Source organism: Myotis yumanensis, unplaced genomic scaffold (assembly GCF_028538775.1).
Source record: "Myotis yumanensis isolate MYYU_CA2020_CCGP unplaced genomic scaffold, mMyoYum1.0.hap1 SCAF_13, whole genome shotgun sequence".
NCBI classification, from domain to species: Eukaryota; Metazoa; Chordata; class Mammalia; order Chiroptera; family Vespertilionidae; genus Myotis; species Myotis yumanensis.
The window spans coordinates 40,711,796-40,737,659 of record NW_027223764.1 but is presented as its reverse complement, the minus strand read 5'-3'; the positions used below and the strand labels follow the sequence as shown (position 1 = coordinate 40,737,659).

General features: G+C 40.0%; 1 protein-coding gene across 1 annotated transcript; it reads right to left on the bottom strand.

Moving 5' to 3' along the window:
• Nucleotides 1-521: 521 nt before the first annotated feature.
• On the bottom strand, nt 522-19,161 carry SRGN (serglycin). Its single transcript, XM_070431920.1, has 3 exons — nt 18,989-19,161; nt 10,615-10,762; nt 522-938 (listed from the first exon to the last, which is right to left on the bottom strand). Exons 1-3 carry the CDS (start codon nt 19,062-19,064, stop codon nt 695-697), a joined length of 468 nt encoding a protein of 155 aa, XP_070288021.1. The 5' UTR covers nt 19,065-19,161; the 3' UTR covers nt 522-694.
• Between the last annotated feature and the right edge of the window lie 6,703 nt (nt 19,162-25,864).

Genomic DNA, 25,864 nt, shown 5'->3' with positions numbered 1-25,864 from the left:
TAACCCTTTGATTATACTTCTGCTTTAATAGAACAACATTTGAAAATACACAGGTATCCAGGAAAAAAGGTGAAGCAGTATGAGGTATGGAGAGCACAACTGTGCTTTACTTTGGGTCTTAAGTTTGTAATTGAAATAGCAATCATATGTCTAAACACACCATGTCCAGTAGCTCTGCAAACACAACCAATGGTAATACTAGAGCTGCACACTTCACACTGTAAAACATGTCAAATACTCAGTCTATAATTCACTGTGTTTCATCTGTTTGTTGTTGGTTTGTTTGTTTTTTCACTTAAAAAAAGGGCATATCTATAATTCACAATCAAAGTCAGGTTCCTGAAGACTTAGGTATGAAATATTGTCTGTCAATTTGCTTCTCAAATTCATTTTAAAAAAGAAAAACAGTATAATTTATTCTGTAAAGCCATTTTATAGACATGGGGTATCTAGAAAAATTCATAGCAATATTGATTGAATATGATATAAAGAAAGTGCAAATATTTTCTAGGACAATAGTAATAGGTAAAGGAGTATTTAATAATTCATGAGAAAAAAAGTTGATAAAACAAACTTCTTTTTCAGATGTTTTAAAATTTCTATAAAACTTTTTGTCCCAAAATTAATCATTTAACTGTGATACAGAAAATATTCTGAATGCATTGGCAGGTATCAAGGTGGAAAACCCTCTCTTCTACATAATAAAATTCTCTTCCGGTCCATCTTGACCCAAGTCCTGGTCATCTGTGGGCACAGGCTTAAAGTTGTAATAAAAAGCATCATTTGTATCTACAAATGATGGTTGGTATTCACTCTCTATTCCAGTGAGGAAGCCATCTCCAGAGCCACTTCCAGATCCGGAGCCGGAGCCAGAGCCTGATCCAGAATAGTCCTCAGAAAGAGGGAAGACATCATCCAAGTTCTGGAATCTCATCACTCTGAAGTACGACAGAAAAATGAAAAAACCACAGTAAAGTTGGAGACATAAGGAAGATAATTGCAATACATTTTTAAGGTAAGAAAATAAATGCAGCCACCCAGTTAATTAGTTAATCAAATTAAAAGTTAAAATTTCCCATATTCAATGCTTTAAAACAAAAAGTAAGTCAGGCCTTTTCACATGTTTGCCTACACTTGTTTTTTTTTTTTTTTTTTTTTTTTTTTTTTTATTTTATTTTATTTTTTTTTATTTTTTTATTTTTTTATTTTTTTTTTTTTTTACATTTTTTTTTTTATTTTCCTCTTAAAGTATTACAAAGGGTATTACATAAGTATCCTTTTTCCCCCCCCCGCCCTTGACAAACCCCTACCCTCCCTTACCCCCCAGTGTCTTATGTCCATTAGTTATGCTTATATGCATGCATACAAGTCCTTCGGTTGATCTCTTACTCCCCTCCCTCCTGCCCCCCAACTCTCTCTGGCCTTCCCACTGCAGTTTGACAATCAGTTTGAGGCAGCTCTGCCTCTGTATCTATTATTGTTCAAAAGTTTGTAATGGTCTTTATTATCCATGAATGAGTGAGATCATGTGGTATTTTTCCTTCATTGACTGGCTTGTTTCACTTAGCATAATGCTCTCCAGTTCCATCCATGATGTTGCAAATGGTAGGAGTTCCTTCTTTTTAACAGAAGCATAGTATTCCATCGTGTAGATGTACCACAGTTTTCTAATCCATTCATCTACTGATGGGCACTTAGGCTGTTTCCAGATCTTAGCTATGGTGAATTGTGCTGCTATGAACATCTGGGTGCATATATCCTTTCTGATAGGTGTTTCTGGTTTCTTGGGATATATTCCTAGTAGTGGGATCACAGGGTCAAATGGGAGTTCCATTTCCAATTTTTTGAGGAACCTCCATACTGCCTTCCATAGTGGCTGCACCAGTCTGCATTCCCACCAGCAGTGCACAAGTGTTCCTTTTTCTCCACATCCTCTCCAGCACTTGTCGTTTGTTGATTTGTTGATGATGGCCATTCTGACAGGTGTGAGATGGTACCTCATTGTTGTTTTGATTTGCATCTCTCGGATGATTAGTGACTTTGAGCATGTTTTCATATGTCTCTTGGCTTTCTGAATGTCCTCTTTTGAAAGGTGTCTATTTAGATCCTTTGCCCATTTTTTGATTGGATTGTTTATCTTCTTTTTGTTAAGTTGTATGAGTTCCCTATAAATTTTGGAGATTAAGCCCTTATCAGATATGACGTTGGCAAATATGTTTTCCCACGAGGTGGGTTTTCTTGTTGTTTTGTTGATGGTTTCTTTTGCTGTGCAGAAGCTTTTTATTTTGATGTAGTCCCATTTGTTCAGTTTCTCTTTAGTTTCAACTGCCCTAGGAGCTGTATCAGTGAAGAAATTGTTTTGGCATATGTCTGAGATTTTGTTGCCTTTGTATTCTTCTAGAATTTTTATGGTTTCCTGTCGTACATTTAAGTCCTTTATCCATTTTGAGTTTATTCTTGTGTATGGTGTAAGTTGGTGGTCTAGTTTCATTTTCTTGCATATGTCTGTCCAATTTTCCCAACACCATTTATTGAAGAGACTATCTTGGCTCCATTGTATGTTCATGCCTCCTTTGTCAAAAATTAATTGAGCATATTGGTTCGGGCTAATTTCTGGACTCTCTATTCTATTCCACTGATCTATATGTCTGTTCTTGTGCCAGTACCAGGCAGTTTTGAGAACAGTGGCTTTGTAATACAGCTTGATATCTGGCATTGAGATCCCACCTACTTTGTTCTTTCTCAGGATCGTTGCAGCTATTCGGGGTCTTTTTTTATTCCAGATGAATTTTTGGAGAGTTCGTTCTAGATCTTTGAAGAAGGCCATTGGTATTTTAATGGGAAGTGCGTTGAATGTATAGATTGCTTTGGGTAGTATGGACATTTTAATGATGTTGATTCTACCAATCCAAGAACATGGTATGTTCTTCCATCTGTTTATGTCTTCCTCTATCTCTTTTTTCAACGTCCTGTAGTTTTCTGAGTAGAGGTCTTTAACCTCTTTAGTTAAGTTTATTCCTAGGTATCTTAATTTTTTTGGTGCGATGGTAAATGGGATTGTTTTTCTGATCTCCCTTTCTGAAAGTTCACTGTTGGTGTATAGAAATGCCTCAGATTTCTTGGGGTTAATTTTGTATCCTGCTACATTGCCAAATTCATGTATTAAGTCTAGTAGCTTTTTGATGGAGTCTCTAGGGTTTTGTATGTATAATATCATGTCATCTGCAAATAAGGACAGTTTTACTTCCTCTTTTCCAATTTGGATGCCTTTTATTCCTTCTTCTTGCCTAATTGCAATGGCTAATACTTCCAGTACTATGTTGAACAGGAGTGGTGAGAGTGGGCATCCCTGTCTTGTTCCTGTTCTTAGGGGAAATGGTGTTAGTTTTTGTCCATTGAGTATGATGTTGGCTGTGGGCCTGTCATATATGGCTTTTATTATGTTGAGGTATGATCCTTCTATTCCCACCTTTCTGAGAGTTTTTATCAAAAATGGGTGTTGGATTTTGTCGAATGCTTTTTCTGCATCAATTGATATGACCATGTGGTTTTTTTCTTTCAATTTGTTTATGTGATGTATCACATTTATTGATTTACGGATGTTGTACCATCCTTGCATCTCTGGGATGAATCCTACTTGGTCATGGTGTATGATCCTTCTGATGTACTGCTGGATCCGATTTGCTAAGATTTTGTTGAGGATTTTGGCATCTATGTTCATGAGGGATATTGGCCTGTAATTCTCTTTCATTGTGATGTCTTTACCTGGTTTTGGTATTAGGGTGATGCTGGCTTCATAGAATGAGCTTGGAAGCGTTCCTTCCTCTTGAATTTTTTGTAGTAGTCTGAGGAGGGTAGGTTTTAGTTCTTCCTTGAATGTTTGGTAGAACTCCCCTGTGAAGCCGTCTGGCCCTGGGCTTTTGTTTGCTGGAAGCTTTCTGATGACTGCTTCAATTTCTTCCATAGTTATTGGCCTATTGAGGTTTTTAGATTCTTCCTGATTGAGTTTTGGAATGTTGTATTTTTCTAGGAATTTGTCCATTTCCTCCAGGTTGTCCAGTTTGTTGGAGTAGAGTTGCTCGTAGTATTGTTTAACAATCATTTGTATTTCTGTGGGGTCTGTTGTTATTTCGCCTCTATCATTTCTGATTTGGTTTATTTGGGACCTCTCTCTTTGCTTCTTGGTGAGCCTGGCTAGGGGTTTGTCAATCTTGTTTATCCTTTCAAAGAACCAGCTCTTGGTTTCATTGATTTTCTGTATTGTTTTTTTGGTCTCTATTTCATTGATTTCTGCTCTAATCTTTATTATCTCCTTCCTTCTGCTCACTCTGGGGTTTTCTTGTTGCTCTCTTTCTAATTCTTTGAGTTGTAGAGTTAGATGATTGACTACCATTTTTTCTTGTTTTTTGAGATAGGCCTGTAGAGCTATAAACTTCCCTCTCAGGACTGCTTTCATTGTGTCCCAGAGGTTTTGGATTGTTGTGTTTTCATTGTCATTAGTGTCCAGGATGTTTTTAATTTCTTCTTTGATGTCATCGGTAACCCAATCAATATTTAATAACATGCTATTCAGCTTCCAAGTGTTTGAGTATTTTGGGTTGTTTTTATTGTAGTTTATTTCTAACATTATGCCATCGTGGTCTGTGAAGAAGCTTTTTATGATTTCAATCTTCTTGAATTTGTGGAGACTTTGCTTGTGACCCAATATGTGGTCTATTTTTGAATATGTCCCATGAGCACCTGAGAGGAATGTATATTCCGCAGCTGTGGGGTGAAGTGTTCTGAAGATGTCAATTAAGTCCATCTGATCTAGTGAGTCATTTAGGATTGCTGTTTCTTTGCTGAGTTTTTGTCTAGCGGATTTATCCAGTGATGTCAGTGGTGTATTAAAGTCCCCTACTATGATTGTATTGTTGTCGATCTCTCCCCTGATATCTTCCAGAAGTTTTCTTATGTATGTGGGTGCTCCTGCATTGGGTGCATATATGTTTACCAGGGTTATATCTTCTTGTTGTATTGATCCCTTTAGTATTATGAAGTGGCCTTCCTTATCTCTGGTTATGGCCTTCACTTTGAGATGTACTTTGTCAGATATAAGTATTGCTACCCCAGCTTTCTTTTCCTTTCCATTTGCGTGAAAGATATTTTTCCATCCCTTCACTTTCAGTCTGTGTGAGTCCCTTCTAATGAGGTGGGTCTCTTGTAGACAGCAGATGTATGGGTCATGTTTTTTTATCCATTCAGCCACTCGATGTCTTTTGGTTGGAGCATTTAGTCCATTTACATTTAAAGTTATTATTGAAAGGTATTTGTTTGTAGCCATTTCTTTTTGTGTGTGTGTGTGTGGCTGTTTTCTTTCTGAGCTTGATATTTCTTCTTTTTACACCAGTCCCTTTAGCATTTCTTGCATGGCTGGCTTGGTGGTGATAAACTCCCTTAGCCCTTTTTTGTCTGTGAAGCTTCTTATTTCCCCTTCAATTTTGAATGATAGCCTTGCTGGATAGAGTATTCTTGGATTCAGTCCTTTGCTTTGCATCACTTTGTAGATTTCCGTCCATTCTTTTCTGGCCTGATGTGTTTCTGTTGAGAAATCATTTGATAATCTAATGGGAGATCCCTTGTATGTTACTTTCCGTCTCTCTCTTGCAGCCTGTAAGATTCTCTCTTTATCCTGAACATTTGCCATGGTAATTATGATGTGTCTTGGTGTGGGTCTTTTCGGGTTCACCTTGTTTGGGACTCTCTGGGCTTGTGTGACTTTTTTCTTCCCCACCTCAGGGAAGTTTTCTGATATTATTTCTTCGAATAGGTTTTCTAATCCATGTTCATCTTTCTGTTGTTCTGGCACCCCTATTATTCGTATGTTGTTTCGTTTCATGTTGTCCCAAAGCTCCCTTAGGCTCTCCTCCTGTCTTTTAATTTTTTTCTCCATTTGCCGTACAGTTTGAGTGTGTTTTGCTTCCTTGTCTTCTAATTCACTAATTCGGTCCTCCGCTTCTCCCAGTCTACTGTTGATACTTTCAATGGAGTTTTTTATTGAAGCTATGTCACTCTTCATTTCTTCTTGGGACTTACTTAAGTTGTTGATTTTTTCATCTGTTTCTTCTAGCTTCTTGCATAAGTAGTTGAGTTTTTCATCTGTTTCTTCTTGCTTCTTGAACATGTGGTGCATGTACTCTAGGAACCTTATTCTGAATTCTTTTTCCGTCATGTTGCATATCTCTGTCTCACTTAGCTGCTTTTCTGGCGAGTCCTCCTTTTCTTTCCTTTGGGGGTTTCTTTGCCTACCCATGTTTGATCTCGCTGACATATGTAGATGTTGAGGTGTTCAGTGGCTGCTCCCTGGGTGGCAGGGGCTCCTTGGGTTGTGGTTGCTGCTCAGACGGTTGCGGTAGCAGCTGCTTTCCAGTTGGCAGCAGCTCCTCTGGTGGGTGTTGTTCACAGCTGTGTTGGCTCTTCTGGCTTGTGGGGGGAGGCTTCACGTACAGTTGCTGTTCCACAGACAGAGGGTGTGGTGATCAGGAGGCTGTGGTGATCAGGAGGCTGCGGTGATCAGGGGGCTGCTGTTGCTTGGATCTGCTGCGTTGATTTAAAGGCACAAAATACAACAGAGCAAGGCACAACGTACCAGGCACTGAACACAAGTATATTCACAATATTAATAACCCCAAATAAAGGTGACCACCCGAATTAAGAGAATTAGGGGATAAGGGAGAAAGAAGAGAAGAAGATAAAAGAGAGAACAGAAAAGAAAAATAAGAAAAAAACAAACAAAAAAAGGAGTGCAAAAATAGAATTGGGAAAAAAGAGGGGGGAAAAAAAGAGAGCGAAAAAAGAGAATGAAGTAGAAGTGGGGAAGAAACTCCCCGTATGAGGAGCAAACTCCAATAGAACTGCCACTAATCTCAACAAATTCCAGCAACAGATCCCTGGAGATGAATGCAAACTACAAACCACCAATAATATCCAGAGGGGTAAGGGAAAACAGAAGCACAAAAATAACTGGGGTGGGGTGGGGGAGGGAAGGGAAAAACCAGCAGAAAAAAAAAAGAAAAAGAAAAAGAAAAAGAAAAAGAAAAACAACCTCACAACCAGTCCTAAAAAAGAAGAAAAAACACAAAACAAAACAAACAAACAAATTAAAAAAAAAAAAAAAGCCCAATATATTCAACAATCAAGAAAACAATAGAAAGATAAGAGAGAAAAAAAATGGTTGGAAAGTGAAGAAGGATAAAGAATAGGTGTATAAGGATTTAGAGCAGTAGATTGGAAATAGGATATATAAGTAGGGTGGAATTAGACAGGGGGTAAAAAGAGGGAATTGGGAAAGTCTGGAGCAGGAATAGGGTAAGAGAAACAGGACACCAAAAGGGGAAAAGTAAGGAAGAGGGTTTTAGCAAAGAGGTGGAATTGAGATAGGGAAAATTAATGCTAAAGGAACGATGAAAATAGAATGGAGAACACTAATCCCAAAAGAAAATAAAGAGAAAATAAAATGGCACTTTAAAAAATGGTAAAATGGTAGGAGTAATAATACTGGTTAAAAATAAAAATGTGGTAATTGAAAGGGTAAAATCAGGTGATGGAAAAAGAAGAAAAAGAGAAAAAAAAAATTGGTTTCTTAGTAAAAAGGTGAAAAAATTAAAAAGAAAAAGAAAAAGAAAAAATTTGCAGTAGTGATGGTCTTTCGGTTCTTCTACTCTTCAGCCTGGTTCGCCTTAGTCCTGCCAGGTATTTAGGAGAGTGTTGAATTTGCCTGCATTACACTGTTCCTCCGTGTTGTAAATCACAGTCCTGATTTTAAAGCAGGCCGTATTTGTGATCCAGTCTGCCTTAATTTGTATTCCCCTAAGAGTCAGTTTGTGGCTCAACCTCTGGGTGGCAGTGTTTTTGGGTTGGCCTCTGAGGCTATACAGCTTCTCTATCCTTTTTTAATCCTTCTACACTTGTTTTATGTAACTCATTGCACTTATCTATTCCACATCTATCCATTGCAAACTCGTATAAACAATGCTAATTTTCTTATTGCTAGCATAAGAATCTTATACTTGAAATAGGCTTACGGGATCATTTATTAAAAATAAAAAGACCCTTTTATCTATTTTCTCCCACTAAAAAAAAGGATAAACAAGACAGCCTAGATAGATGACATTCTTCCCTAATTTAAAATTTCTACAAAACTTCTAATAATTCACAGTGCTTTGACAAAACCCACTCGTAAGAGTGAGAAGGAAAGTTACTGGCTGTGGAGAGGGAAAATCATTGAGATTTGAGGAGAGAAGAAATGGTGTAAAGTAAGTGTTTTGAAGAACTTGAGTTATTCCTCTAATATTTTAGATTTAAATAAATCGCTATTGAAACCTAAGACCTAAAATAATGGAGGATGCTGTAATACCAGTTCAAGGTTAGTGCCGTGGACTTAGAGCAAAAGCATAAGGGCTCTTTCCTCCATCGTCCTGTGATGCCTTACGGGGTGCATGACTGTCCTGGCTGATGCTCCCAAGAGTATCAACAATGCTGGAGAGAGGCAACACCCCGATTCTTGTTAGGCCATGCTCCAAAGTCACCATCTGGTTTCCAACTGTGATAATGAAGGATGGTTACACTGGAGAATTGGAAATTACTGATGACCACAGAGCTGGGAAAATTACTGTGAACCTCACAGGCAGGTTGGACAAGTGTGGAGTAATCAGCCCCAGATTTGATGTGCAGCTCAAAGGTCTGGAAAACTGGCAGAACAACCTACTTCTGTGCCGTCACTTCGGTTTCATTGCACTGACAACCTCAACAGGCACCACGGACCGTGAAGGAGCAAGACAAAATCTCCCAGGAGGGGAAATCCGGGATTCTTTTTCTAGGTGTGTATTACATATCTATATAATAAAAGCCTAAGCGACCATTACAGCAGAATGATCAGAACAACCCGTTGCTATGATGCGCATTGACCATGAGGGGCAGATGCTCAACGCAGGAGCTGCCTCCTGGTGGTAGTGCACTCCCACAGGGGGAGCACTGCTCAGCCAAAAGCCGGGCTCACGGCTGGCGAGCACAGCAGCAGTGTCGGGAGCCTCTCCCGCCTCTGCAGCAGCACTAAGGAGCAGCGAGCTGAGTGGTAAGGAGCAGTGAGCAGGCAGGCGGTTAGGAACAAGGGGTCCCAGACTGCCAGAGGGATGTCTGACTGCTGGCTTAGGCCCGATCCTGGGGGGATCGGGCCTAAGCCAGCAGGTGGACATCCCCTGAGGGGTCCCAGACTGTAAGAGGATGCAGGCCAGGCTGAGGGACCACCCCCTCGTGCACAGATTTTGTGCACTGGGCCTCTAGTGTGTAAATAAAAGGCCTCAAGGGACAAAAACACACAAGTCAAAGCACAGGACAGGACTGCAGAGGGTGGCAATGATGTCATCTCCTACACAGTGAAGGCAGTGATGAAGAGGGTTGCCAGGATCCCCCAAGTCATGATGGACTTAGCTGGTTTGGGCATGATGATTTACCTGGCTTTGAGGAGAGTGGTTTTCTAGGTGTAGCTCTGAGGACTAAAACTTTTATGAAAATCCTTTTAATAATTCATTTTTGCTGTATGTTATATAACTTTGATATTCAATGAAATAACAGATTCTAGTGCAATTCAATTTTTTGTTACTTATGAGTTCTTATTGAATCTTTTTTGCAAGTTTAAAGCAGGTTTTACTTGATCAAGAAGAGGTTTGGGTTTTTTTATGTTATTGAAGAGAGAGAGAGAGAGAGAGAGAGAGAGGCATTGATTTGTTGTTCTACTTATTTATGCATTTCTTGGTTGTTTCTTATATGTGCCCTGACCAGGGATCAAACCCGCAGCCTTGGCATCCTGGGACGACACTCTAACCAACTGAGCTAGCCAGACAAGCCCGTGGTTTTCTTTTGTAAGTCATGTCTATTTATTCTTCCTTTCCTGACATCTTCTTGCTAAAAATCACTACTATCTAATTCCAGAACATTTTTTCGAACCCTCAAGAATCCTGTACCTATTAGCCACTCTCTATTCCTCCCTTCCCTCCAGCCCCTGGCAACCACTAATCTATTTTCTGCCTCTATGTATTTATCTATTCTGGGCATTTCCTATAAATAGAGTCATATAATATGTGGCTTTTTGTGTCTCGTTTCTGTCACTTTGCATAATGTTTTCAGGATTCATCCACGATGTAGCCTGTGTCAGTACTTCATCCCTTCTTATGATTAAGTTATATTACACTTTAGGGATAATCATTTTGTTTAAACTATGAGGTTGATGGACTTTTATTAGATTTTAGTATCTATTGTGTCCTATTTACATAAATAAAATAATGTTCAATCATTTTCAATACTTGCTGGTGAAAAATATTCTCACCAATTATTTTCACAAATTTTTTACTCAATTTTTGTCTCTGCCAAAATAAAAAGACTTTGCAAAAGAACACGTGAACCATGTATTCTTGCACATCTCATCTACCAGTAAATACATTTTACCCTGGACTGTGCAGTGAACACCAAACCCCCAAAGCAAGAGCCTGACGAAAAACACTCTAGACAACCCTCCCACCTCCATGCCAAGATCTCAAGAGAGACTGGTGAAAGGAAAAGTAGAGCAAGACCACTTACAAAAAAGGGTCAGTCCTTGGCGGGAGGATTCTGTTGGATTCGCCCGGAAGTAGGTCGAACAGTGGTCCCTTTTCATCAATGCAGTTTGCAGAAGTACTGTCGGGATTACAGCGGACCCTCTGGTACCTGGCTCTCCGCACAGGTAAACCTGCCCAAACAAGCAACCCACGTGGTTAATAAGTACCTCGTACACAGCTTCTAATCTATTCTCTGTCACTAAGAAATTAAATAGAGTCTAAATCTGGTAGCAGGTAAGGTGTGGACAGAGCACACACTGGGTACCAGCCTTTTCCATGTGTACCGTTTGTCCTTCTCACAACTCCCTTACAAAGTAGCCAGAGTTGAAGGTTAAAATAGGACTTGGTGACCAGCTGCCTGGAGTGAAGTCGGAGCTCTGCTGCTGATGGGCTGTGAAACCTTCTCTTCCCTGAGCCCTCACTGCAAAACGAAGATCTTAACAGTGTCTCTTTTTCATAAGCTGGTCACAAAAAATTAGATGAGAAATGCATGTGAAGACCTTAGCATAGGGCCGGGCACACAGTAAACACCTGATAATATTAACTAGCATTATGTTTGTACTATTATCTTCATTTTACACAAAGGAAAACTTAGGCCATACAGGTGCTGCCCGGCTCTTCTTACAGAGATGAGTCCCATCATGTTCACAAAGGTTAGGAATATATTGCATGTACCAGACATATTACAGGGTCCTATTTCTTTAGGGCCATTGAGCGCCCTTAGGAATGCAAGCAGTTAAAAACGTGGCCTCTTTTTTTGCCCTTCGACCTAGTCAGAGATTTCAAAAGAACAAGGCTCCTCCTCACAGAGGGACAGGCGGGCTGGACTATCCTAGTCTGTCATAGCTTCCTTTGAGTTTAATTTCTATGAAAATGTTATGAGATTATATAGGAGATATCTAATTAATTCATGAAATAAAGTCTTCATTCCTCCATTTAGCAAGGATGGAGGCCCAGAAATACTTGACCCTTCAAAAGGTTCATCTCCTCCCCACCCCAAGCACATAGTTTATTCGCATGAGTGCAACTAGAAATCACCTAGCAAGACGGGGCATGCCTACAATTCTTTTTTTTTTTTAAATTATAGTTGACATATGCAATTCTTGAAAAGCAGGAAGGGTGGTTTTAAAGCCCAGCACATTGTTGTCCTGAACAGATCATAACAGCAACTACTAAAAAAATATATAGTGCTATGGACAATCGCTGCAGCATTTTTTGCAATAGCAAAAGATGGGATGCCCTGACCAGTGTAGCTCAGTTGCTTGGGTGTCATCCTGTGCACTGAAAGGTTGCTGGTTCAATTCCCGGTCAGGACACATGCCCAGGTTGTGGGCTCGATCCCCAGGGTGGGGTGTGCAGGAGGCAGCCGATCAATGATTCTCTCTCATCACTGATGTTTCTATCTCTCTCTCTCCCTCCCTCTCTCTTCCTCTCTGAAATCAATTTTTTTAAAAAAATGTAGCAAACAAAAGAAAGGGAAATTACTGCTAATCTCATTACCCAACTCTCCAGAGATGGTGGATTTTGGAGTTCTGCTTTTCTTCCTCCTGGGTATCTGTGTTTCTAGGAGCATATGCTTAAATACGTTGTGTCCCATTCTCTTCTGACAGCAACTCTCAGAGGTTGGAAAGTGGAGCCTCTTCTGAGGTCAAGTTCCCCTTACATCTCAATGGGATGGCCAAGAACTTTGTTCTTAAAAGACTGCAGAACCACTGAATGCTTTCGAAACATCTTCTTCATCATTATGGCCCCTTTTCTCATGACTATTATCTCTATCCTCAACTTTTTTCTAGCTAGTTTTTCTGATTCATTTTATAAATACAACACTGCCAAGTTATTATATCATTAAGATATACATGATACATACTTATATGTATCAATAGGGAAATAGAGGAATAGGTAAAATACAGAAGATACATGAAACTGTCCACTTTAGTATTATTCAAAATAGGAAAATATAATCAAAACAATAGAAAATGCTCAAGTAAATTATTTGGCATTCATATGAAAGAATGTTAACCAAATGGTAAAAAAAAGTAGTTAGTTAGGGAAGAGACTATGTAACATCATTGGAAAACCTCTATTTTAAAATGAGTGAAAAAAGCAGAATGCCACTGTGATGCATAATAGTTGTTTATATACATAACAGTTAAGGAAACCATAGAAACAGATATGGGGGGAGATGGCAGAAAATACACAAAAATAGCTAGGAGTAGACTCTGGTGATTTTTTCCCTCATTTAATTTTCTAAACTGCTGTAATAAACAATATTTCTTTAAAATTATAAACAAAAGAAAGACTTTAATGTAGAAAAAAACCTAAATATTCTCTTTTCTTTTTTTCTTTCTTTCCCTTCCTTCCTCCCTTCCTTCTGAACTGCTAGTCTATCACAATCTTTCCCATGGTTCCTCAATACAATGTCTGGTCTGGGACAGCTAATCATTTAAAATGGGTTGGAGGGAAGAAGGGGACATATGTAATACTTTCAACAATAAAGATTTTTAAATAAATAAATAAATAAATAAATAAGGGTTAGCTCTGTCACTGCCTGGAGGCTGGGGGTCAGGTGGCAGGATCACATCACAATGCCCGCCCCTTACCAGCTGTGTGACCTTGACCTACTTAACCTCCCTATGCCTCAATTGCCTCATGCACAAAATGGGGGAAAGCAGGAAATCTAATAATGAGATATAAATATTAAGTGTTTAGGATAGCACATGGTCAGAGCTCTTTAAGTGCTAGTTTCTCTGTTTAGGAGAACAACAAAGACTGAGCTCTGATAGAGAATAGCTTGTAGAGAGATCAGAACTTAAATTACTGTTCTATCGTTTAATGCCTCTCTGATTCTCAATTTCTCATCTTTCAAGTGTGAATAGTGTCCCAAAGAGTTCCTGTTTAAGTAAGGTAAATGTATGTTAAATATCTACCACAAGCCTTGGCATATGGTAGGTAGTTAATACATTTTAGCTCTTTCTTTCTCCTCTGGTTCTTTCCTAAAGCAGCCTAAGTTTGGAATCTAATTATGTACTACTTAGAAGTCTTAAGCTTTCAGGTGGGGTAAAAATTTAAAAAATTAAAAATCAACATCTTCTCCAGCAGAGGGTGCTGTCTTCACACCCTATGTTGTCAGATCAGTGATTTTTTCAACCACTGTAGCAGCAGGCACACTGGTGTGCAGCAAGATTTTTTTTTTTTAACTTTAACTTTACTTTACTTTATTTTATTATTGATTTGAGAGAGAGGCAGAGAGAAAGAAACATTGATCTGTTCTTCTACTCATTCATGCATTCACTGGTTATCTCCTGCATGTGCCCCTACTTGGGGATCAAACCTGAAACCTTGGTGAATCTTTGGTGCATCTGGTCGATGCTCCAACCAACAGAGCTACCCGGCCAGGGCCAAGAATTTTTTAAACATGCAATTCCTGACTGTTTAGTCAGGGACACTGACTCTGTTCCCTTAGATTGTCATATTTTAAAACAACAACAGCCAACACAACAATAGCTGTCCAGTGTGAATGAATTAAAATTACACCCATTTTTGGTCAGATTAGCAAAAAATAGAATATATGTTTTCTGTGTGCCACAGAATTTCAGTGATTAGTTTTGTATGCCAAGAGATGAAAAAGGTTGAAATCGCTGGCCTAGACAAACACTATGCAATAGTAACAGAAGACAAAGCCACCTATGGAATTTTCAATGTTATAGCAGCCATATTTTACTTACTTATTTTTTTAATCATCACCCAAGGATACCTCCTCTATTGACTTTTAAAGAGAGAGTGGGAGGAAGGGAGGAAGGGTGGGAGAGAGAGAGAGAGAGAGAGAGAGAGAGAGACCTTGACATGAGAGAGACACCTTGATTGGTTGCCTCCTGAATGTGCCCCGACCTAGGGAGGGATGAACCTGCAACCGAGGTGCAGCAGCCATATTTTAAAGAATAAAAAGAAATAAGTGAAATTCATTTAAATGCATTTTATTTAAGCCAACACATTCAAATATTATTATTTAACGTAATATAAAAGTTACTGATTTTTTTTATACTAAGACTTCAAATCCGGTGTGTATGTTGCACTGAAAGCAGGTCTCAATTTGAACTCGCCACATTAAACACATTTCAAGAAGCTCCCCCCCCCCCCCAAAAAAAAAAACAACAACAAAAAAAGAAGAAGCCACAATTGGCTGGTGGTTACCATTTTGGACAGAGCAGGTCTAGGCAGTATCCTCTACATGTGGCTAATGCATTGAATATCAAGCCAAAGAAATATTTGCATAGGTAGGAAGTTAAACCGAAAAGTTAAACTGACACTTTATGAGGAAGAAGCCAGGTGATTGACGGCATCTTTTCACTGGTATAACAAATACAACTTTGATAAACTAGTAAAAAAAGAAATCTAAAGTACAAAATTTTCCCCAAAGTTCAGAATCTCAGCTTTTAAAATTTATAAAAGGGGTTTCTTTTGAGGGGGATGACAAGATGTTCTAAAATTGACTACGGTGATGATTGCCTGTATCTGTGAATACACTAAAAACCACGAAACTGTACACTTTAAACAGGTGAATTGTATGTATGTGAACTTGATCTCAATAAATCTGTTTAAACATTTATAAAGAAATCAAAGGTGGCAGTCACCCTCCCCCCACCCCACTCCAAAGTTGATCTGAGTTGGGACTGGTGTTTTTAAAATAAGGAACGTGATTACAGACCATAGTTCCTCACATGTCTATTCAAAGGAGTTGGCAGGATGTGAAAATTTGACAGATTCAGCCCCTGATGGTGTAGGAGTATCTTGACTCTCTCTTGCTTGAGAGAAATATTTTATGATTACCATATTTAAAAAAAATAAAAGGAATGTAATGCCTTAATCAATAAAGAAATTTTTAAAAAATAATAAAAATAAATAAAATAAAATAAACGAGAATTATATGATGTAATAGATGTTTTATCACTACAATAGCAACAATCTATAATATATAAATGTATCAAATCAACATGTATACCTTACATTTACACAATGTTCTGTGTCAAATTGTATTTCAATTAAAAATAAAATAAAATAAAATAAATAATAAAAGGTAAAAAAATAAATAAAATAAAATAAAAAGAAGTATGCTCTTGTACCGAAAGATTATCTTCCTAAAAGACCCCACTTACTGGATCTGCTGGTTGATTTTGTCATAGATTTCAGGGAGAAGAATGATTTTTCTCTAGAATCCCTTTCCTTCACTGCCCACCACTTCCTTTCTCCTCTCTCTCTCTCTCTCTCTCTCTCTCTCTCCTGCTTTACCAAAAATACTTTCTATAAATAAACATTACCAGAGCAAATAGCTTACTGCAGTAACCTCTGTCCTTTTATACTGTAATACCAATTTTCCCCCAACATCATCACAATTTACTAATTTCCTCTTCTTAATGGGGACTTGCTGCAGCAGGTGTATAAGAAAAACTTAAGCAGAAACTGCCACGGGAGGAAGGAGAAAAGACCATTAGATTCACTGTCTGGCAGCACTGTCTGTCAACAGACCTCACTATCTAAGTTGAAGTTGCTTCCTACTGGCCCGTCAACTCTACAATATGGAGAGGAGACTCCACCCTTGAATGGTTTGACAAGCTATAAAAGTATCAAGTTTACTTTCAATTTCTCCCTCTCTGTCCCTCAACTCAGCGGCGAACTTTAAAGCAAGGGCTATAGTCCAAGCAAGGTTTTTTGTTTAAAATAAATAAAATCTCTAATACACCAAGAAGATAGCCAAGTTGCAGTAGAAAGTTAGCTGACCTTAAAATCAGACGAGCAGTTCTGCTATTAATTAGTTGTAAGGGGCCTTGAGCAAGACTCATAAGTTATTTGCAAAAGGTTGATGTAAAGAGCAAATGAGATGACGAGTATAAGACCCAGTTTTCTCCTCTTTAACTTGGTGTTAGTTCCTCCTCACAGGGACTGTGATGATCATGTACCAGAGAATGGATGGGAAAACCCACTACAAGCAAACAGCAGCACACAGGAGTGGAATCAGTATCTTTACTGTGATCTAGGAAACAGTATGGAGTGGACACATGGTCTGGCCCTGACCCCCTTGGCCATACCTGCTCATGGATTTTCCAGGTTCTCTCTTTATGGGCATCTTTGAAGAAGAGAGGCAATAAGAGAGCTTAGATTCACAGGCCTCATCAATAACCCCCTGGAAGCTCGACATTAAAATGTGTGAAAGACCCTGGAGAGCCATCTGTGCCCTCCAGGGTCTCCCACACATTGCCAAGCTTCCATTGCTTTGACTCTGTAGACAGTTGTACACCATGTCTTTACTTGGGTTTGACGCATAGTAACTGATACGGGCTGAGTTGTGTCTCTCCCCCACAATTCATCTGTGGAAGTCCTAACTCCCAGGACCTCAGAATGGGACTGACTTTGGAGATAGGGCCTTAAAAGGAGGTAAAGAAAAATGAGGTCATTTGGATGATCCCTAATCCAATATGGCTGGTGTCCTAAAAAGAAGAGGAGATTGGGACACAGACATATACAAAGGACCATATAAAAGTACAGAGAGAAGACAGCCAGCCAGAAGCCCAGGAGAGAGGCTTCAGAATGAAGTCAACCCTGCCGGCACCTTGATCTTGGACTTCCGGCCTCCAGGGCTGTGGGGAAATAAATTTCTGTTGTTTAAACCACCAGTCTGTGGTGCTTTGTTATGATAGCCCTCGCACAGGAATACAGTAACCTAAGATGTTTTGAAAATGTTCAGTAAGAGCAAGTCAAAAGGCTAGTTAATTTGATCAGTTCAGTCAAACCAATGGGTTAAGTGGGGAAAGGATGCTATCGAATCATATCTGGCATTACGTGGATCACTCACCATGTCGCCATGGGTGCGCATCTATTTCTGTTCTTATTCAGAATTGAGCACAAACCCTTCATTCCAACTTCTCCTTTGGAAACACCCTAGTTTTTCAATTCATTCATTGTCTCTCTTTTGGTTTCTTTTCCAGCAAAGAGATAAACCTACCAGGTGATGACATAAATGCTAGTACTTTATACAATCTCATAATGGTTTCTTTCTTTCTTCACTTCTTTTTGATGAATACCTACTACATGGAACATTTTTGTTTTAATTCTAGTTTACCTGGTGAACCTTGGTGGGGAACATGCCATTTCTGGGAAATTTTGAAGATGTAAAGACGCCTATAGCTCTGGCCAGGGAAGACCCAGCACCACTGATCACTGTAGCCTGTGCAACAAACATGGACCTTTCTGCTCTGGATCTTGCGAGAACACATGGAATTATTCATCGAGCTAAAGATATTCTCTAAAAGACCCAAGTCAAAGCCTGTTCCCTACAACTAACAATGTTTAACACTTTAAAAAAATCAATAGATCAGTGGGAAAGCTTCAGCAACATTGCTTGCTGTTTGTTCTCCATAATTGCATCACAAGAAAAATGATCTTATAAATTTCCAATACATAATTAATGTATCTGAGATCAGCGATACGACTTCCTTTCCATCAGAAGTAAAAACAAGATGCAAAGAAGCAAACCTGGGACATGTGTGTCACCATGACTCAATATTTCCTTTACAGTTTAGGGGAACTTCATGTTTTTCTACTATAAATTCTACCATGACCTCTGCCTTATTTAGACAGGATCCCTTATTTACCAAAGGAGCAGCTACTGTATATTTCTTACAAACATTTTTGTTTTCTTGTCCCTCAAGGTTTTACCTTAATTCAGTCTTACTAAACAACCATAAATGACAGAGAAACCTAACAAGAAATTTTCAGATGTGATGTTTCTCTGACCAACAGCACAAATACTAAAATTCTTTGGTCTCTATCTTTAAAGTCTAAGAGGGTTTTCATGAACTAGGCTTACCCATAATTGAATTTTCACTAAGAACCAAGTTTAAAAAGATGAAAAATACACGTGGTCAAATTTACTCTGATTAAAAACTAGCACTTCCCAGCGTTACAATAATTATGACACCACTGGAATCCATTAAAACTTGGGAGAGATGTGGACATGCAGGGGTGGGTAGATCCTCCAAAACACCCAACAGTGCCACCTCCTCCCTGCAACAGGTTGTCATTCCTTTCTGAGCTTTAACAATTTATAACCCATACATTTTCATCCAAAAATAAAAGGGTGCATTTCAATCATTGTAAAGAGTTTACAAGTCTGAGAGTTTAATTCTTCTTGGTACCAAACTTAACCAAACACACACTAAGAAGTTCAGTCACCAAAAATCCTTTTCCTTTTCCTACTTTCCCACAATATAATGCATCCTGTACTTTAAAGTGAATATAATCATTGGTGTGGACCCTGGGGCTTACACAGAAGATGACAGGAGAGCGAGAGTCCTGGGGCTTACCTTGAACTGAAGAGTCCAAAGTCAGGATGAGGGCGAGAGCCAGGACCAGCCGGCTGCATGGGAGAAGCACCTGCATCGTGACCAGCCTTCCAAAGCTCTGCCGCTTGCACGTCAACCCCACCGTGAGGAAATGCAGAAGGCACTCTCTGTCCCTTTTAGAAAGGGTTCTAAAACCTCAGGCCCTGCCCAGAGCTCACGTCATAACTTCCTGAACGAATAGAAAGAGATCCACATCAAAAAACCAGAGAGATTGAAAAAAAAAGGCAGCCAAAATAACTATTCATACCCATTATGAAACAGCATTTCTCTCCCAGGTCTGGCTTTTCAAAAGCTTTGTTGTTTGCCACTTGCCTGTTAGAAAAATTTTTTCCACTAAACCTGTAGAATCAGCATTGAGTAGAGTTTGTTTTGTTTTTTTTTTCTTTCTTCAAGTAACAATCAGAACACAAAATTGCTAGCATTGAGTCCAGTGCACTGTTGATAAGATAAGGGAGCTAAGTACTGCTTTTTTTTTTTTAATCACTGAGCATCTTCCACATAAAATATTCTTAATTTTCTTTTTCTTCAGGGGTAGCATAACTCGCTGAGCCCAGCTCAAGAAGAGAAACTTCAAAGCTGAGTTCTCAATGACAAGAAAATGTTGTCAGATTTCAGATAACCGGTTCCTTCTTCTTGGACTCCGTTTCTCCCGTTGGATCACGGACTCTCTCTCTACCTCAAGAACAGAGTATTTTCTGTTATAAAGAACTGGGTGAAACAAAGATGCTTTTGCATTCCTCTGCTCCTTCACACTGAGTATTTCTTAAGATTGGATGGCATTTACATTGTCATCTTTTCTCCTGGTAATATTTTTCAACTTAGGTTTTGGGTTTGGGCCTTGAGTAAGCTGAAAGTCTGAAAACAAGGGGAGGTTGTCCCCTCAGTGGGCTGCTTACTGGACCTCAGGAAACACACAACCCACTGGCCCTGGAAATGAAGCAACAGCATTTCCCCAGGTTCCAGACTGACGAGCACCAGGCTGGTCACACAATAAACCAGAGCCACCCGCCTTTCCCTTACTTCCATCCGCGGGTCAGCCACGCTCCCTTCCAGCGCGTCTGTCCCTACGGCTCCACTTGCCATTTCATCTTCACTAGGGCCTGGCCTTTGACAGGAGGGAGGGGTTTCCCTTCCCTGGGCCTCGGCTTCCTGCAGATTCCTTTACCATTTCCTGCTAAGGACAGGCCTCAGAATCTAATCGCTGACTGGTGTGTGCACGTCCACCAGGGCTACAAAGAACGTACAGTGTGATCCTCCTCCGAACCCGCCGGAAGGCACTCTTCTGAGTACAGTAACCAGCCCCAAACTCCCAAACCCAGTGAATTCCCCACCACGGACCATTGGTTTCAGCTTGAAATACCAGCCCTCATCTTTGGTCCTTTTTAATCCTACTCCCCAGTTTAAACCCTGGCACCAAAACCATAATCCCTGTCAACAGCTTCAATGAATTCCCTGCCGAATGTCAGAGCTGATTAGAGCCTGTGTTTTAAAATGGCAATGTTGGAGGCTTTTTCCGTGTGGGTACTTCTTTTTCTTCTTCTTAGGGTCGTGGCGATTCTTCTTTTTTTAATTTGCAGCATTTGTGAGCATTCTTCTACCAGTTCACTGACAATCAACGGTTTCTTTTTTCAAATAGCCTTCCTCCAGTTTCATTTCCCTGGTTCTCTTCAAGCTGTGGAGGAGCAGGACAGATGCCTGCAGTAGCCGGAAACCTGGGTCAGAGCTTGTCTCCCTCACTGCCCAGATCAGAGATGCTGGGCTCCCTACTCTTCACACTCCCAGGGTCCTAGTTCTGATACTGATGTGTGAAACCCATGGGAGGACACCCACGGAAGCTTAGGGCACACACTGTGAGGGTCCCAGTGGCATTGCTGCTCTGGGCTGGGTACCTTCTTCTCACCCAAAGTTTCCTCCATTAGCCAAAGAGGACCCCTAGCTTCCCCTAAACCTCTGCCTCTACAATACGCATGTTTTCCATAATTTCAAGACAAATTCTATTTCTGACTTAATCCTGCATTTACCAGGCAACCTTAGGTGCACCTACCCGATTTCACACTCCATTGGTTTGCCTATAAAATGGGTATCTTTATGTCTTTACAATCACCCTGCACCAGGACACCAATCCATTCCTTGCATAAGAGAGTAACTTACCCCCCACTCCCGCCGAGCAATGTAAACATCACTTTTCCATAGCTATTGGCTTCAGGGTGGCCTTTTAAAGAGTAGGACCTGTTTGGAACACTTGAACCTTCCCAGCATCACAACTCAGCAGAACACTTGACAAGATGAATTGAGGTGGTCAGAATTGAGGTTGTGAGATACTGCCGGCCACACAAAATGGCTCTAAGGAACGCCTCAAGGCCCATTTCCTTTTTAAGGCTCCAAGTTAAAGATTCTGCCACTCAGCAGCCTCTGGGAAATGAAGACTGGGAGGCTCTTGACTGAACTGGGCACTGCACCAAAACAACAAACAGCAAACAGATCCTGTACCAAATCCATATGTCTCCGGAAGAGACCTTAGAAATCGTCTTCATTCAAGTCCAGAAAGGTATGTGACTTGCTGCTGGTCACACAGCTGGTCTAGAACTCATTTCCTAATTCAAAGCCCAGTGACACACGAAGACTGAGGAGAAAACAAGACTGCGAGTTATAAATCATCAGAATCCTTCCTTTTAGTCGTTTTACTTTTTAGGGGGACATACCGAAGTATTTCTATTTGAAATGATAAAACAGCTGGGATTTGCTTCTAAATAATTCATTTTGAGGAAGGGGGGATAAGGGAGGTATAAAAGTGGATAGATAATTGCTGAGGCTGAGTGATGGGTAGATGGAGATTCATGATATTAGTCTCCCTACTTTAATATATGTTTGAGAATTTCCATAGTAAAAATCAACCTTTTAAAAGGGTATCTTTGCCCAGCCGGTGTGGCCCAGTGTTGAACGTTGACCTAGGAACCAAGAGGTCACGGTTTAATTCCCAGTCAGGTCACATGTCCAGTCCATCCCCAGTAGGGGCCATGAAGGAGGCAGCCGATCAATGATGTTTCTCTCTCTCTCTCTCTCTCTCTCTCTAAAATCAATAAAGAAAGAAAGAAAAAAAGGCTGCCCATATTTACCAATTAAATTACTACACTTTAGTTATTTCTTATTTTTTGTCAAACTCTAGGCTCTTTTTTGGGGGGTCTTGGTCACAAACATGAAAATGAACAGAATTGCTTAGTAAAATGCTATTTAGAAGCTTAACCATTTGGTCACAATTATTACATTGAGATAGTAAAAAATTTTCTCATGGGAGATCTTAACTTCTAACCCCACCTCCCAACCCCAAAAGAATGAAAGGAACTGCCTATCCTCCATCTAAAAAGATAGTAACTACTGCTGGTACAGTCACTCTTCTGATTTAGATAACATGGTCTATATCTGATGACCTTTATTTGATGATATCCCCAAATGGATTAATCTTCAAGATTAGTTTAGCATGTTTCTGTACATTCCCCCAAAGCAATGAATGAATTCTGTATTGAACACTTCTATTTTGTTGCATGTACTAGTCTTATCTTCACACCTAGATTATTCTAGAGGAATAGTTTTGATCAGTATAGAATAAAATGGGCTTAAATAACTGTTGATTACCAAAAAGTTAACAGTGGCTTTTCTAGACCTTAAGATGACATGTTTCTTTCATCTTTTCCAGACTATGTCAAATTTATAAACAAAAGCATATATATTAGTAATCAAGAAAAGACAACTCAATAAAAATATTGATTGTTGACAAAAACTTAACTTAAAAAAACACTATTACTGGAGAACATTCTTTGGATAACCTCCATTTGGAAACAATGAGACTAAAGGACTTGGGTCAGAGATCAGTGCTTAGGAACTGCCTGGTAAAGTAGTTTTCCTCAAGGGAATGTAGCTGGGAAATAGATTGGGGGGAAAGTAGTAGGAAGGAAGACTGAAGGGGAAAAATGTGTGAGTTAAGTAGATACTCCAGTCTTATACAGATTAAATAAGAGAATTTCTTTTCACATTTTAGAGTATCCACGCGGTACTAATACTACTAGCACATGGGTGTAAAAGAAGTTCTTTTCACTCTTCCCAAGAACTTGGAAATAGGAAAATGAGACCCCTTTCAAACAAACTCATAATAATGAACTGGAGGAAAGGTATGCAAATTCACCCTAAAACAACAGAATGAAAAGAGGGGGAGAGAAAAGTGAGAAACTTTGTCCTCAAAATCAAGCCAGCCTTCTCCAAGGCACATCCTACTCTAAAGACCAAATTGAAATCTCCCTGAATAGGATCGAGGGCATTTCCCCAGAAGGAAAGGGGTGGCCTCTCCTTGTTCGGGGCTGCTGGGAACAGATAAGCAGGACAAGCCTGAAAATTCCTACTTTAACGGGCTTCTCATAGCTTTTAAATTCGGATTTATTCATCTGGAAAAATATGGACCCATGGTGCCCAGAATGTTGGTGTCTGCTCTTACCCTCATAGCTGCTGCCTTTAGTTAATGAAGTTCCCACTAGAGCTGTGACTTGTGCTGAAAAGGCTCATGAAAGGCCGGAACCTGTAGTAGCAGCTCTGCAGGGCTTTCCTAGCACTACTGGCCTTTTAAAAAAATTATATTTATATATATATATATATATATATATATATATATATATATATCTCTTTTTTATTGAGTTTACAGAGAGGAAGGAAGAGGGATAAAGAATTAGAAACATCAATGAGAGAGAACATTGATCAGCTGCCTCCTGCAGGACCCCCATGGGACTGAGCCCACAACCAAGGTACATGCCCTTGGCCAGAATCCAACCCAGGACTCCTCAGTCAGCAGGTAGATGCTCCACCCACTAAACCAAACTGGTTAGGGCTTTTTTTTTTTAATCCTCACCCAAGGATATGTTTATTAATTTTTTTTTTTTTAGAGAGAGGGGAAGGGAGAAGGAGGGAAGGAGGGAAAGAGAGAAAGAGAGAAAGAGAGAGACATCCTTGTGAGAGAGAAACATCTGTCGGTTGCCTCCCATAAGCAGCCTGACTAGGGATCAAACTGGTAACCCAAGTATGTGCCCTGACTGGGAATCGAACCCACAACCTTTTGGTGTACAGGATGATGCTCTGTCCAGCTGAGCCACACCAGCCAGGGCCCACTACTGGCTTTCAGACACTGTGACTTCAAGAAGATTCCAAATAGAACCCCAAAATGCATTCTGCTTCCCATCCTAATCTCTCCCTCAACTACATTAGTCACAGTGAGTACTCAACGAAGTTATTACCCAAACATTTGCATCTTAACAGAGGATGATAATCACTAATAAAGTGATTTCAGAATTTGATCCTCAAGATAAGTGGAGATGGAGGATGGGGTTTGTGGGGAGGGAGAAGACCGTTAGAGGCAAGCAAGCATTTACTCAATAGATCTTCGTTCAAAACCACACTCTTGGAGTTGTAGGGCTTGCATCAGATGCTCCTTGTTCCGGGTGACCCGAAGACCCCCACCTCAGAGGCCTTTCTGGTTGTCATAGGAGTGACTGGGAGAGAGTCGGGGCCCAGCCTGACTCGCTCACCCAGGCCAAAAGCCATCCTCCCGTCATTTATGACTGCACTGCCCACCTGTGCCTATTGCACTTGAAATGACATTAGTGTTCATTAAAATGTGCTACGTGTGTAATATATATATTGGATTTCAAAGCTGTAGTAAGGGAAAAGGACATAAAATCTCGTTAACAATTTTTATATTACTGAATGTATGTTGAAATGATAATATTTTGGATATATTGGGTCAAAACATTAAAACTCACTTCACCTGTTTCATTTTACTTTTTATTTTATTTTATTTTTTTAATATATTTTATTGTTTTTTTACAGAGAGGAAGGGAGAGAGATAGAGAGCTAGAAACATCGATCAGCTGCCTCCTGCACATCTCCCACTGGGGATGTGCCGGCAACCCAGGTACATGCCCTTGACCGGAATCGAACCCGGGACCTTTCAGTCCGCAGGCCGACACTCTATCCACTGAGCCAAACCGGTTTCGGCTCATTTTACTTTTTAAATGAGGCTACTCAAAAATTTGAAGTCACATATGGCAGATATACTTGTGGCCTGCATTATATTCCTATTGGCCAATGCTGGCTTAGAAAACAATGGCTCCTTTAGTGAGGAAACCCTTAGTTAGTTAGACAGAAGAGAGATGCACAACTTGAAAGTGTGGACAGTGTGCTTGGACTGAAAACATCCTCTCCATAGGCAGCCCTCAATGTAAAACATTCAGACGTTGGTTTAGGAAAAACTGACATCAGCAAAGGTGAAAGCAACCACTCTCGGCTGTTTTCACTAGGGCGTAGGTACCATCCTCAGGACTCCCTGTGTATTAATTTACTCATCATCACACTGCCCTGTGAACTTATACCTATTTCGCAGAGGAGGAAACTGAGGCACAAAGAGGTAGACATGCGAGTGAGATTTGATTTTTGGTACTTTCAACCCTGACCTTTACCAGTTATGTGGCCCCTCACGTGAGCTTTCCTTTCTGGATGAACTTTCCTGGGTTTTTTTAATTTTCTTAGTCCTGTTTCCCCAACCAGCCCATCCTAGCTCTCTGGGGGCACTAAAAAAACAAGCACTTCTGTCTGAGGGGAAAGCCCTTCCCTAGCATCACAGGACCCTAAATCCTGGAGTCTGGGCAAAACCAAGTGTCTGACAATATGGTGCTTTCAAATCCCTCCTTTTAGCAGCTCAGTGGATTGCGAGAATGCAATTTTTCATTTCTGGCCCCAACAGCCTGAAGGCTAGGAAACTTTGCCAGGTTTTATCTTTTGTTATTTGTCAAAGACCGT

What these genes read in the sequence shown, in the direction of transcription:
- SRGN (XM_070431920.1), bottom strand. Translation starts at nt 19,064, where the DNA reads ATGCAGGTGCTTCTCCCATGCAGCCGGCTGGTCCTGGCTCTCGCCCTC. An exon ending in TTTGGACTCTTCAGTTCAAG is followed by an intron (nt 10,763 to 18,988) that starts GTAAGCCCCAGG and finishes TTGTTTGGGCAG; the next exon opens with GTTTACCTGTGCGGAGAGCC. An exon ending in CCAAGGACTGACCCTTTTTT is followed by an intron (nt 939 to 10,614) that starts GTAAGTGGTCTT and finishes GTCGTACTTCAG; the next exon opens with AGTGATGAGATTCCAGAACT.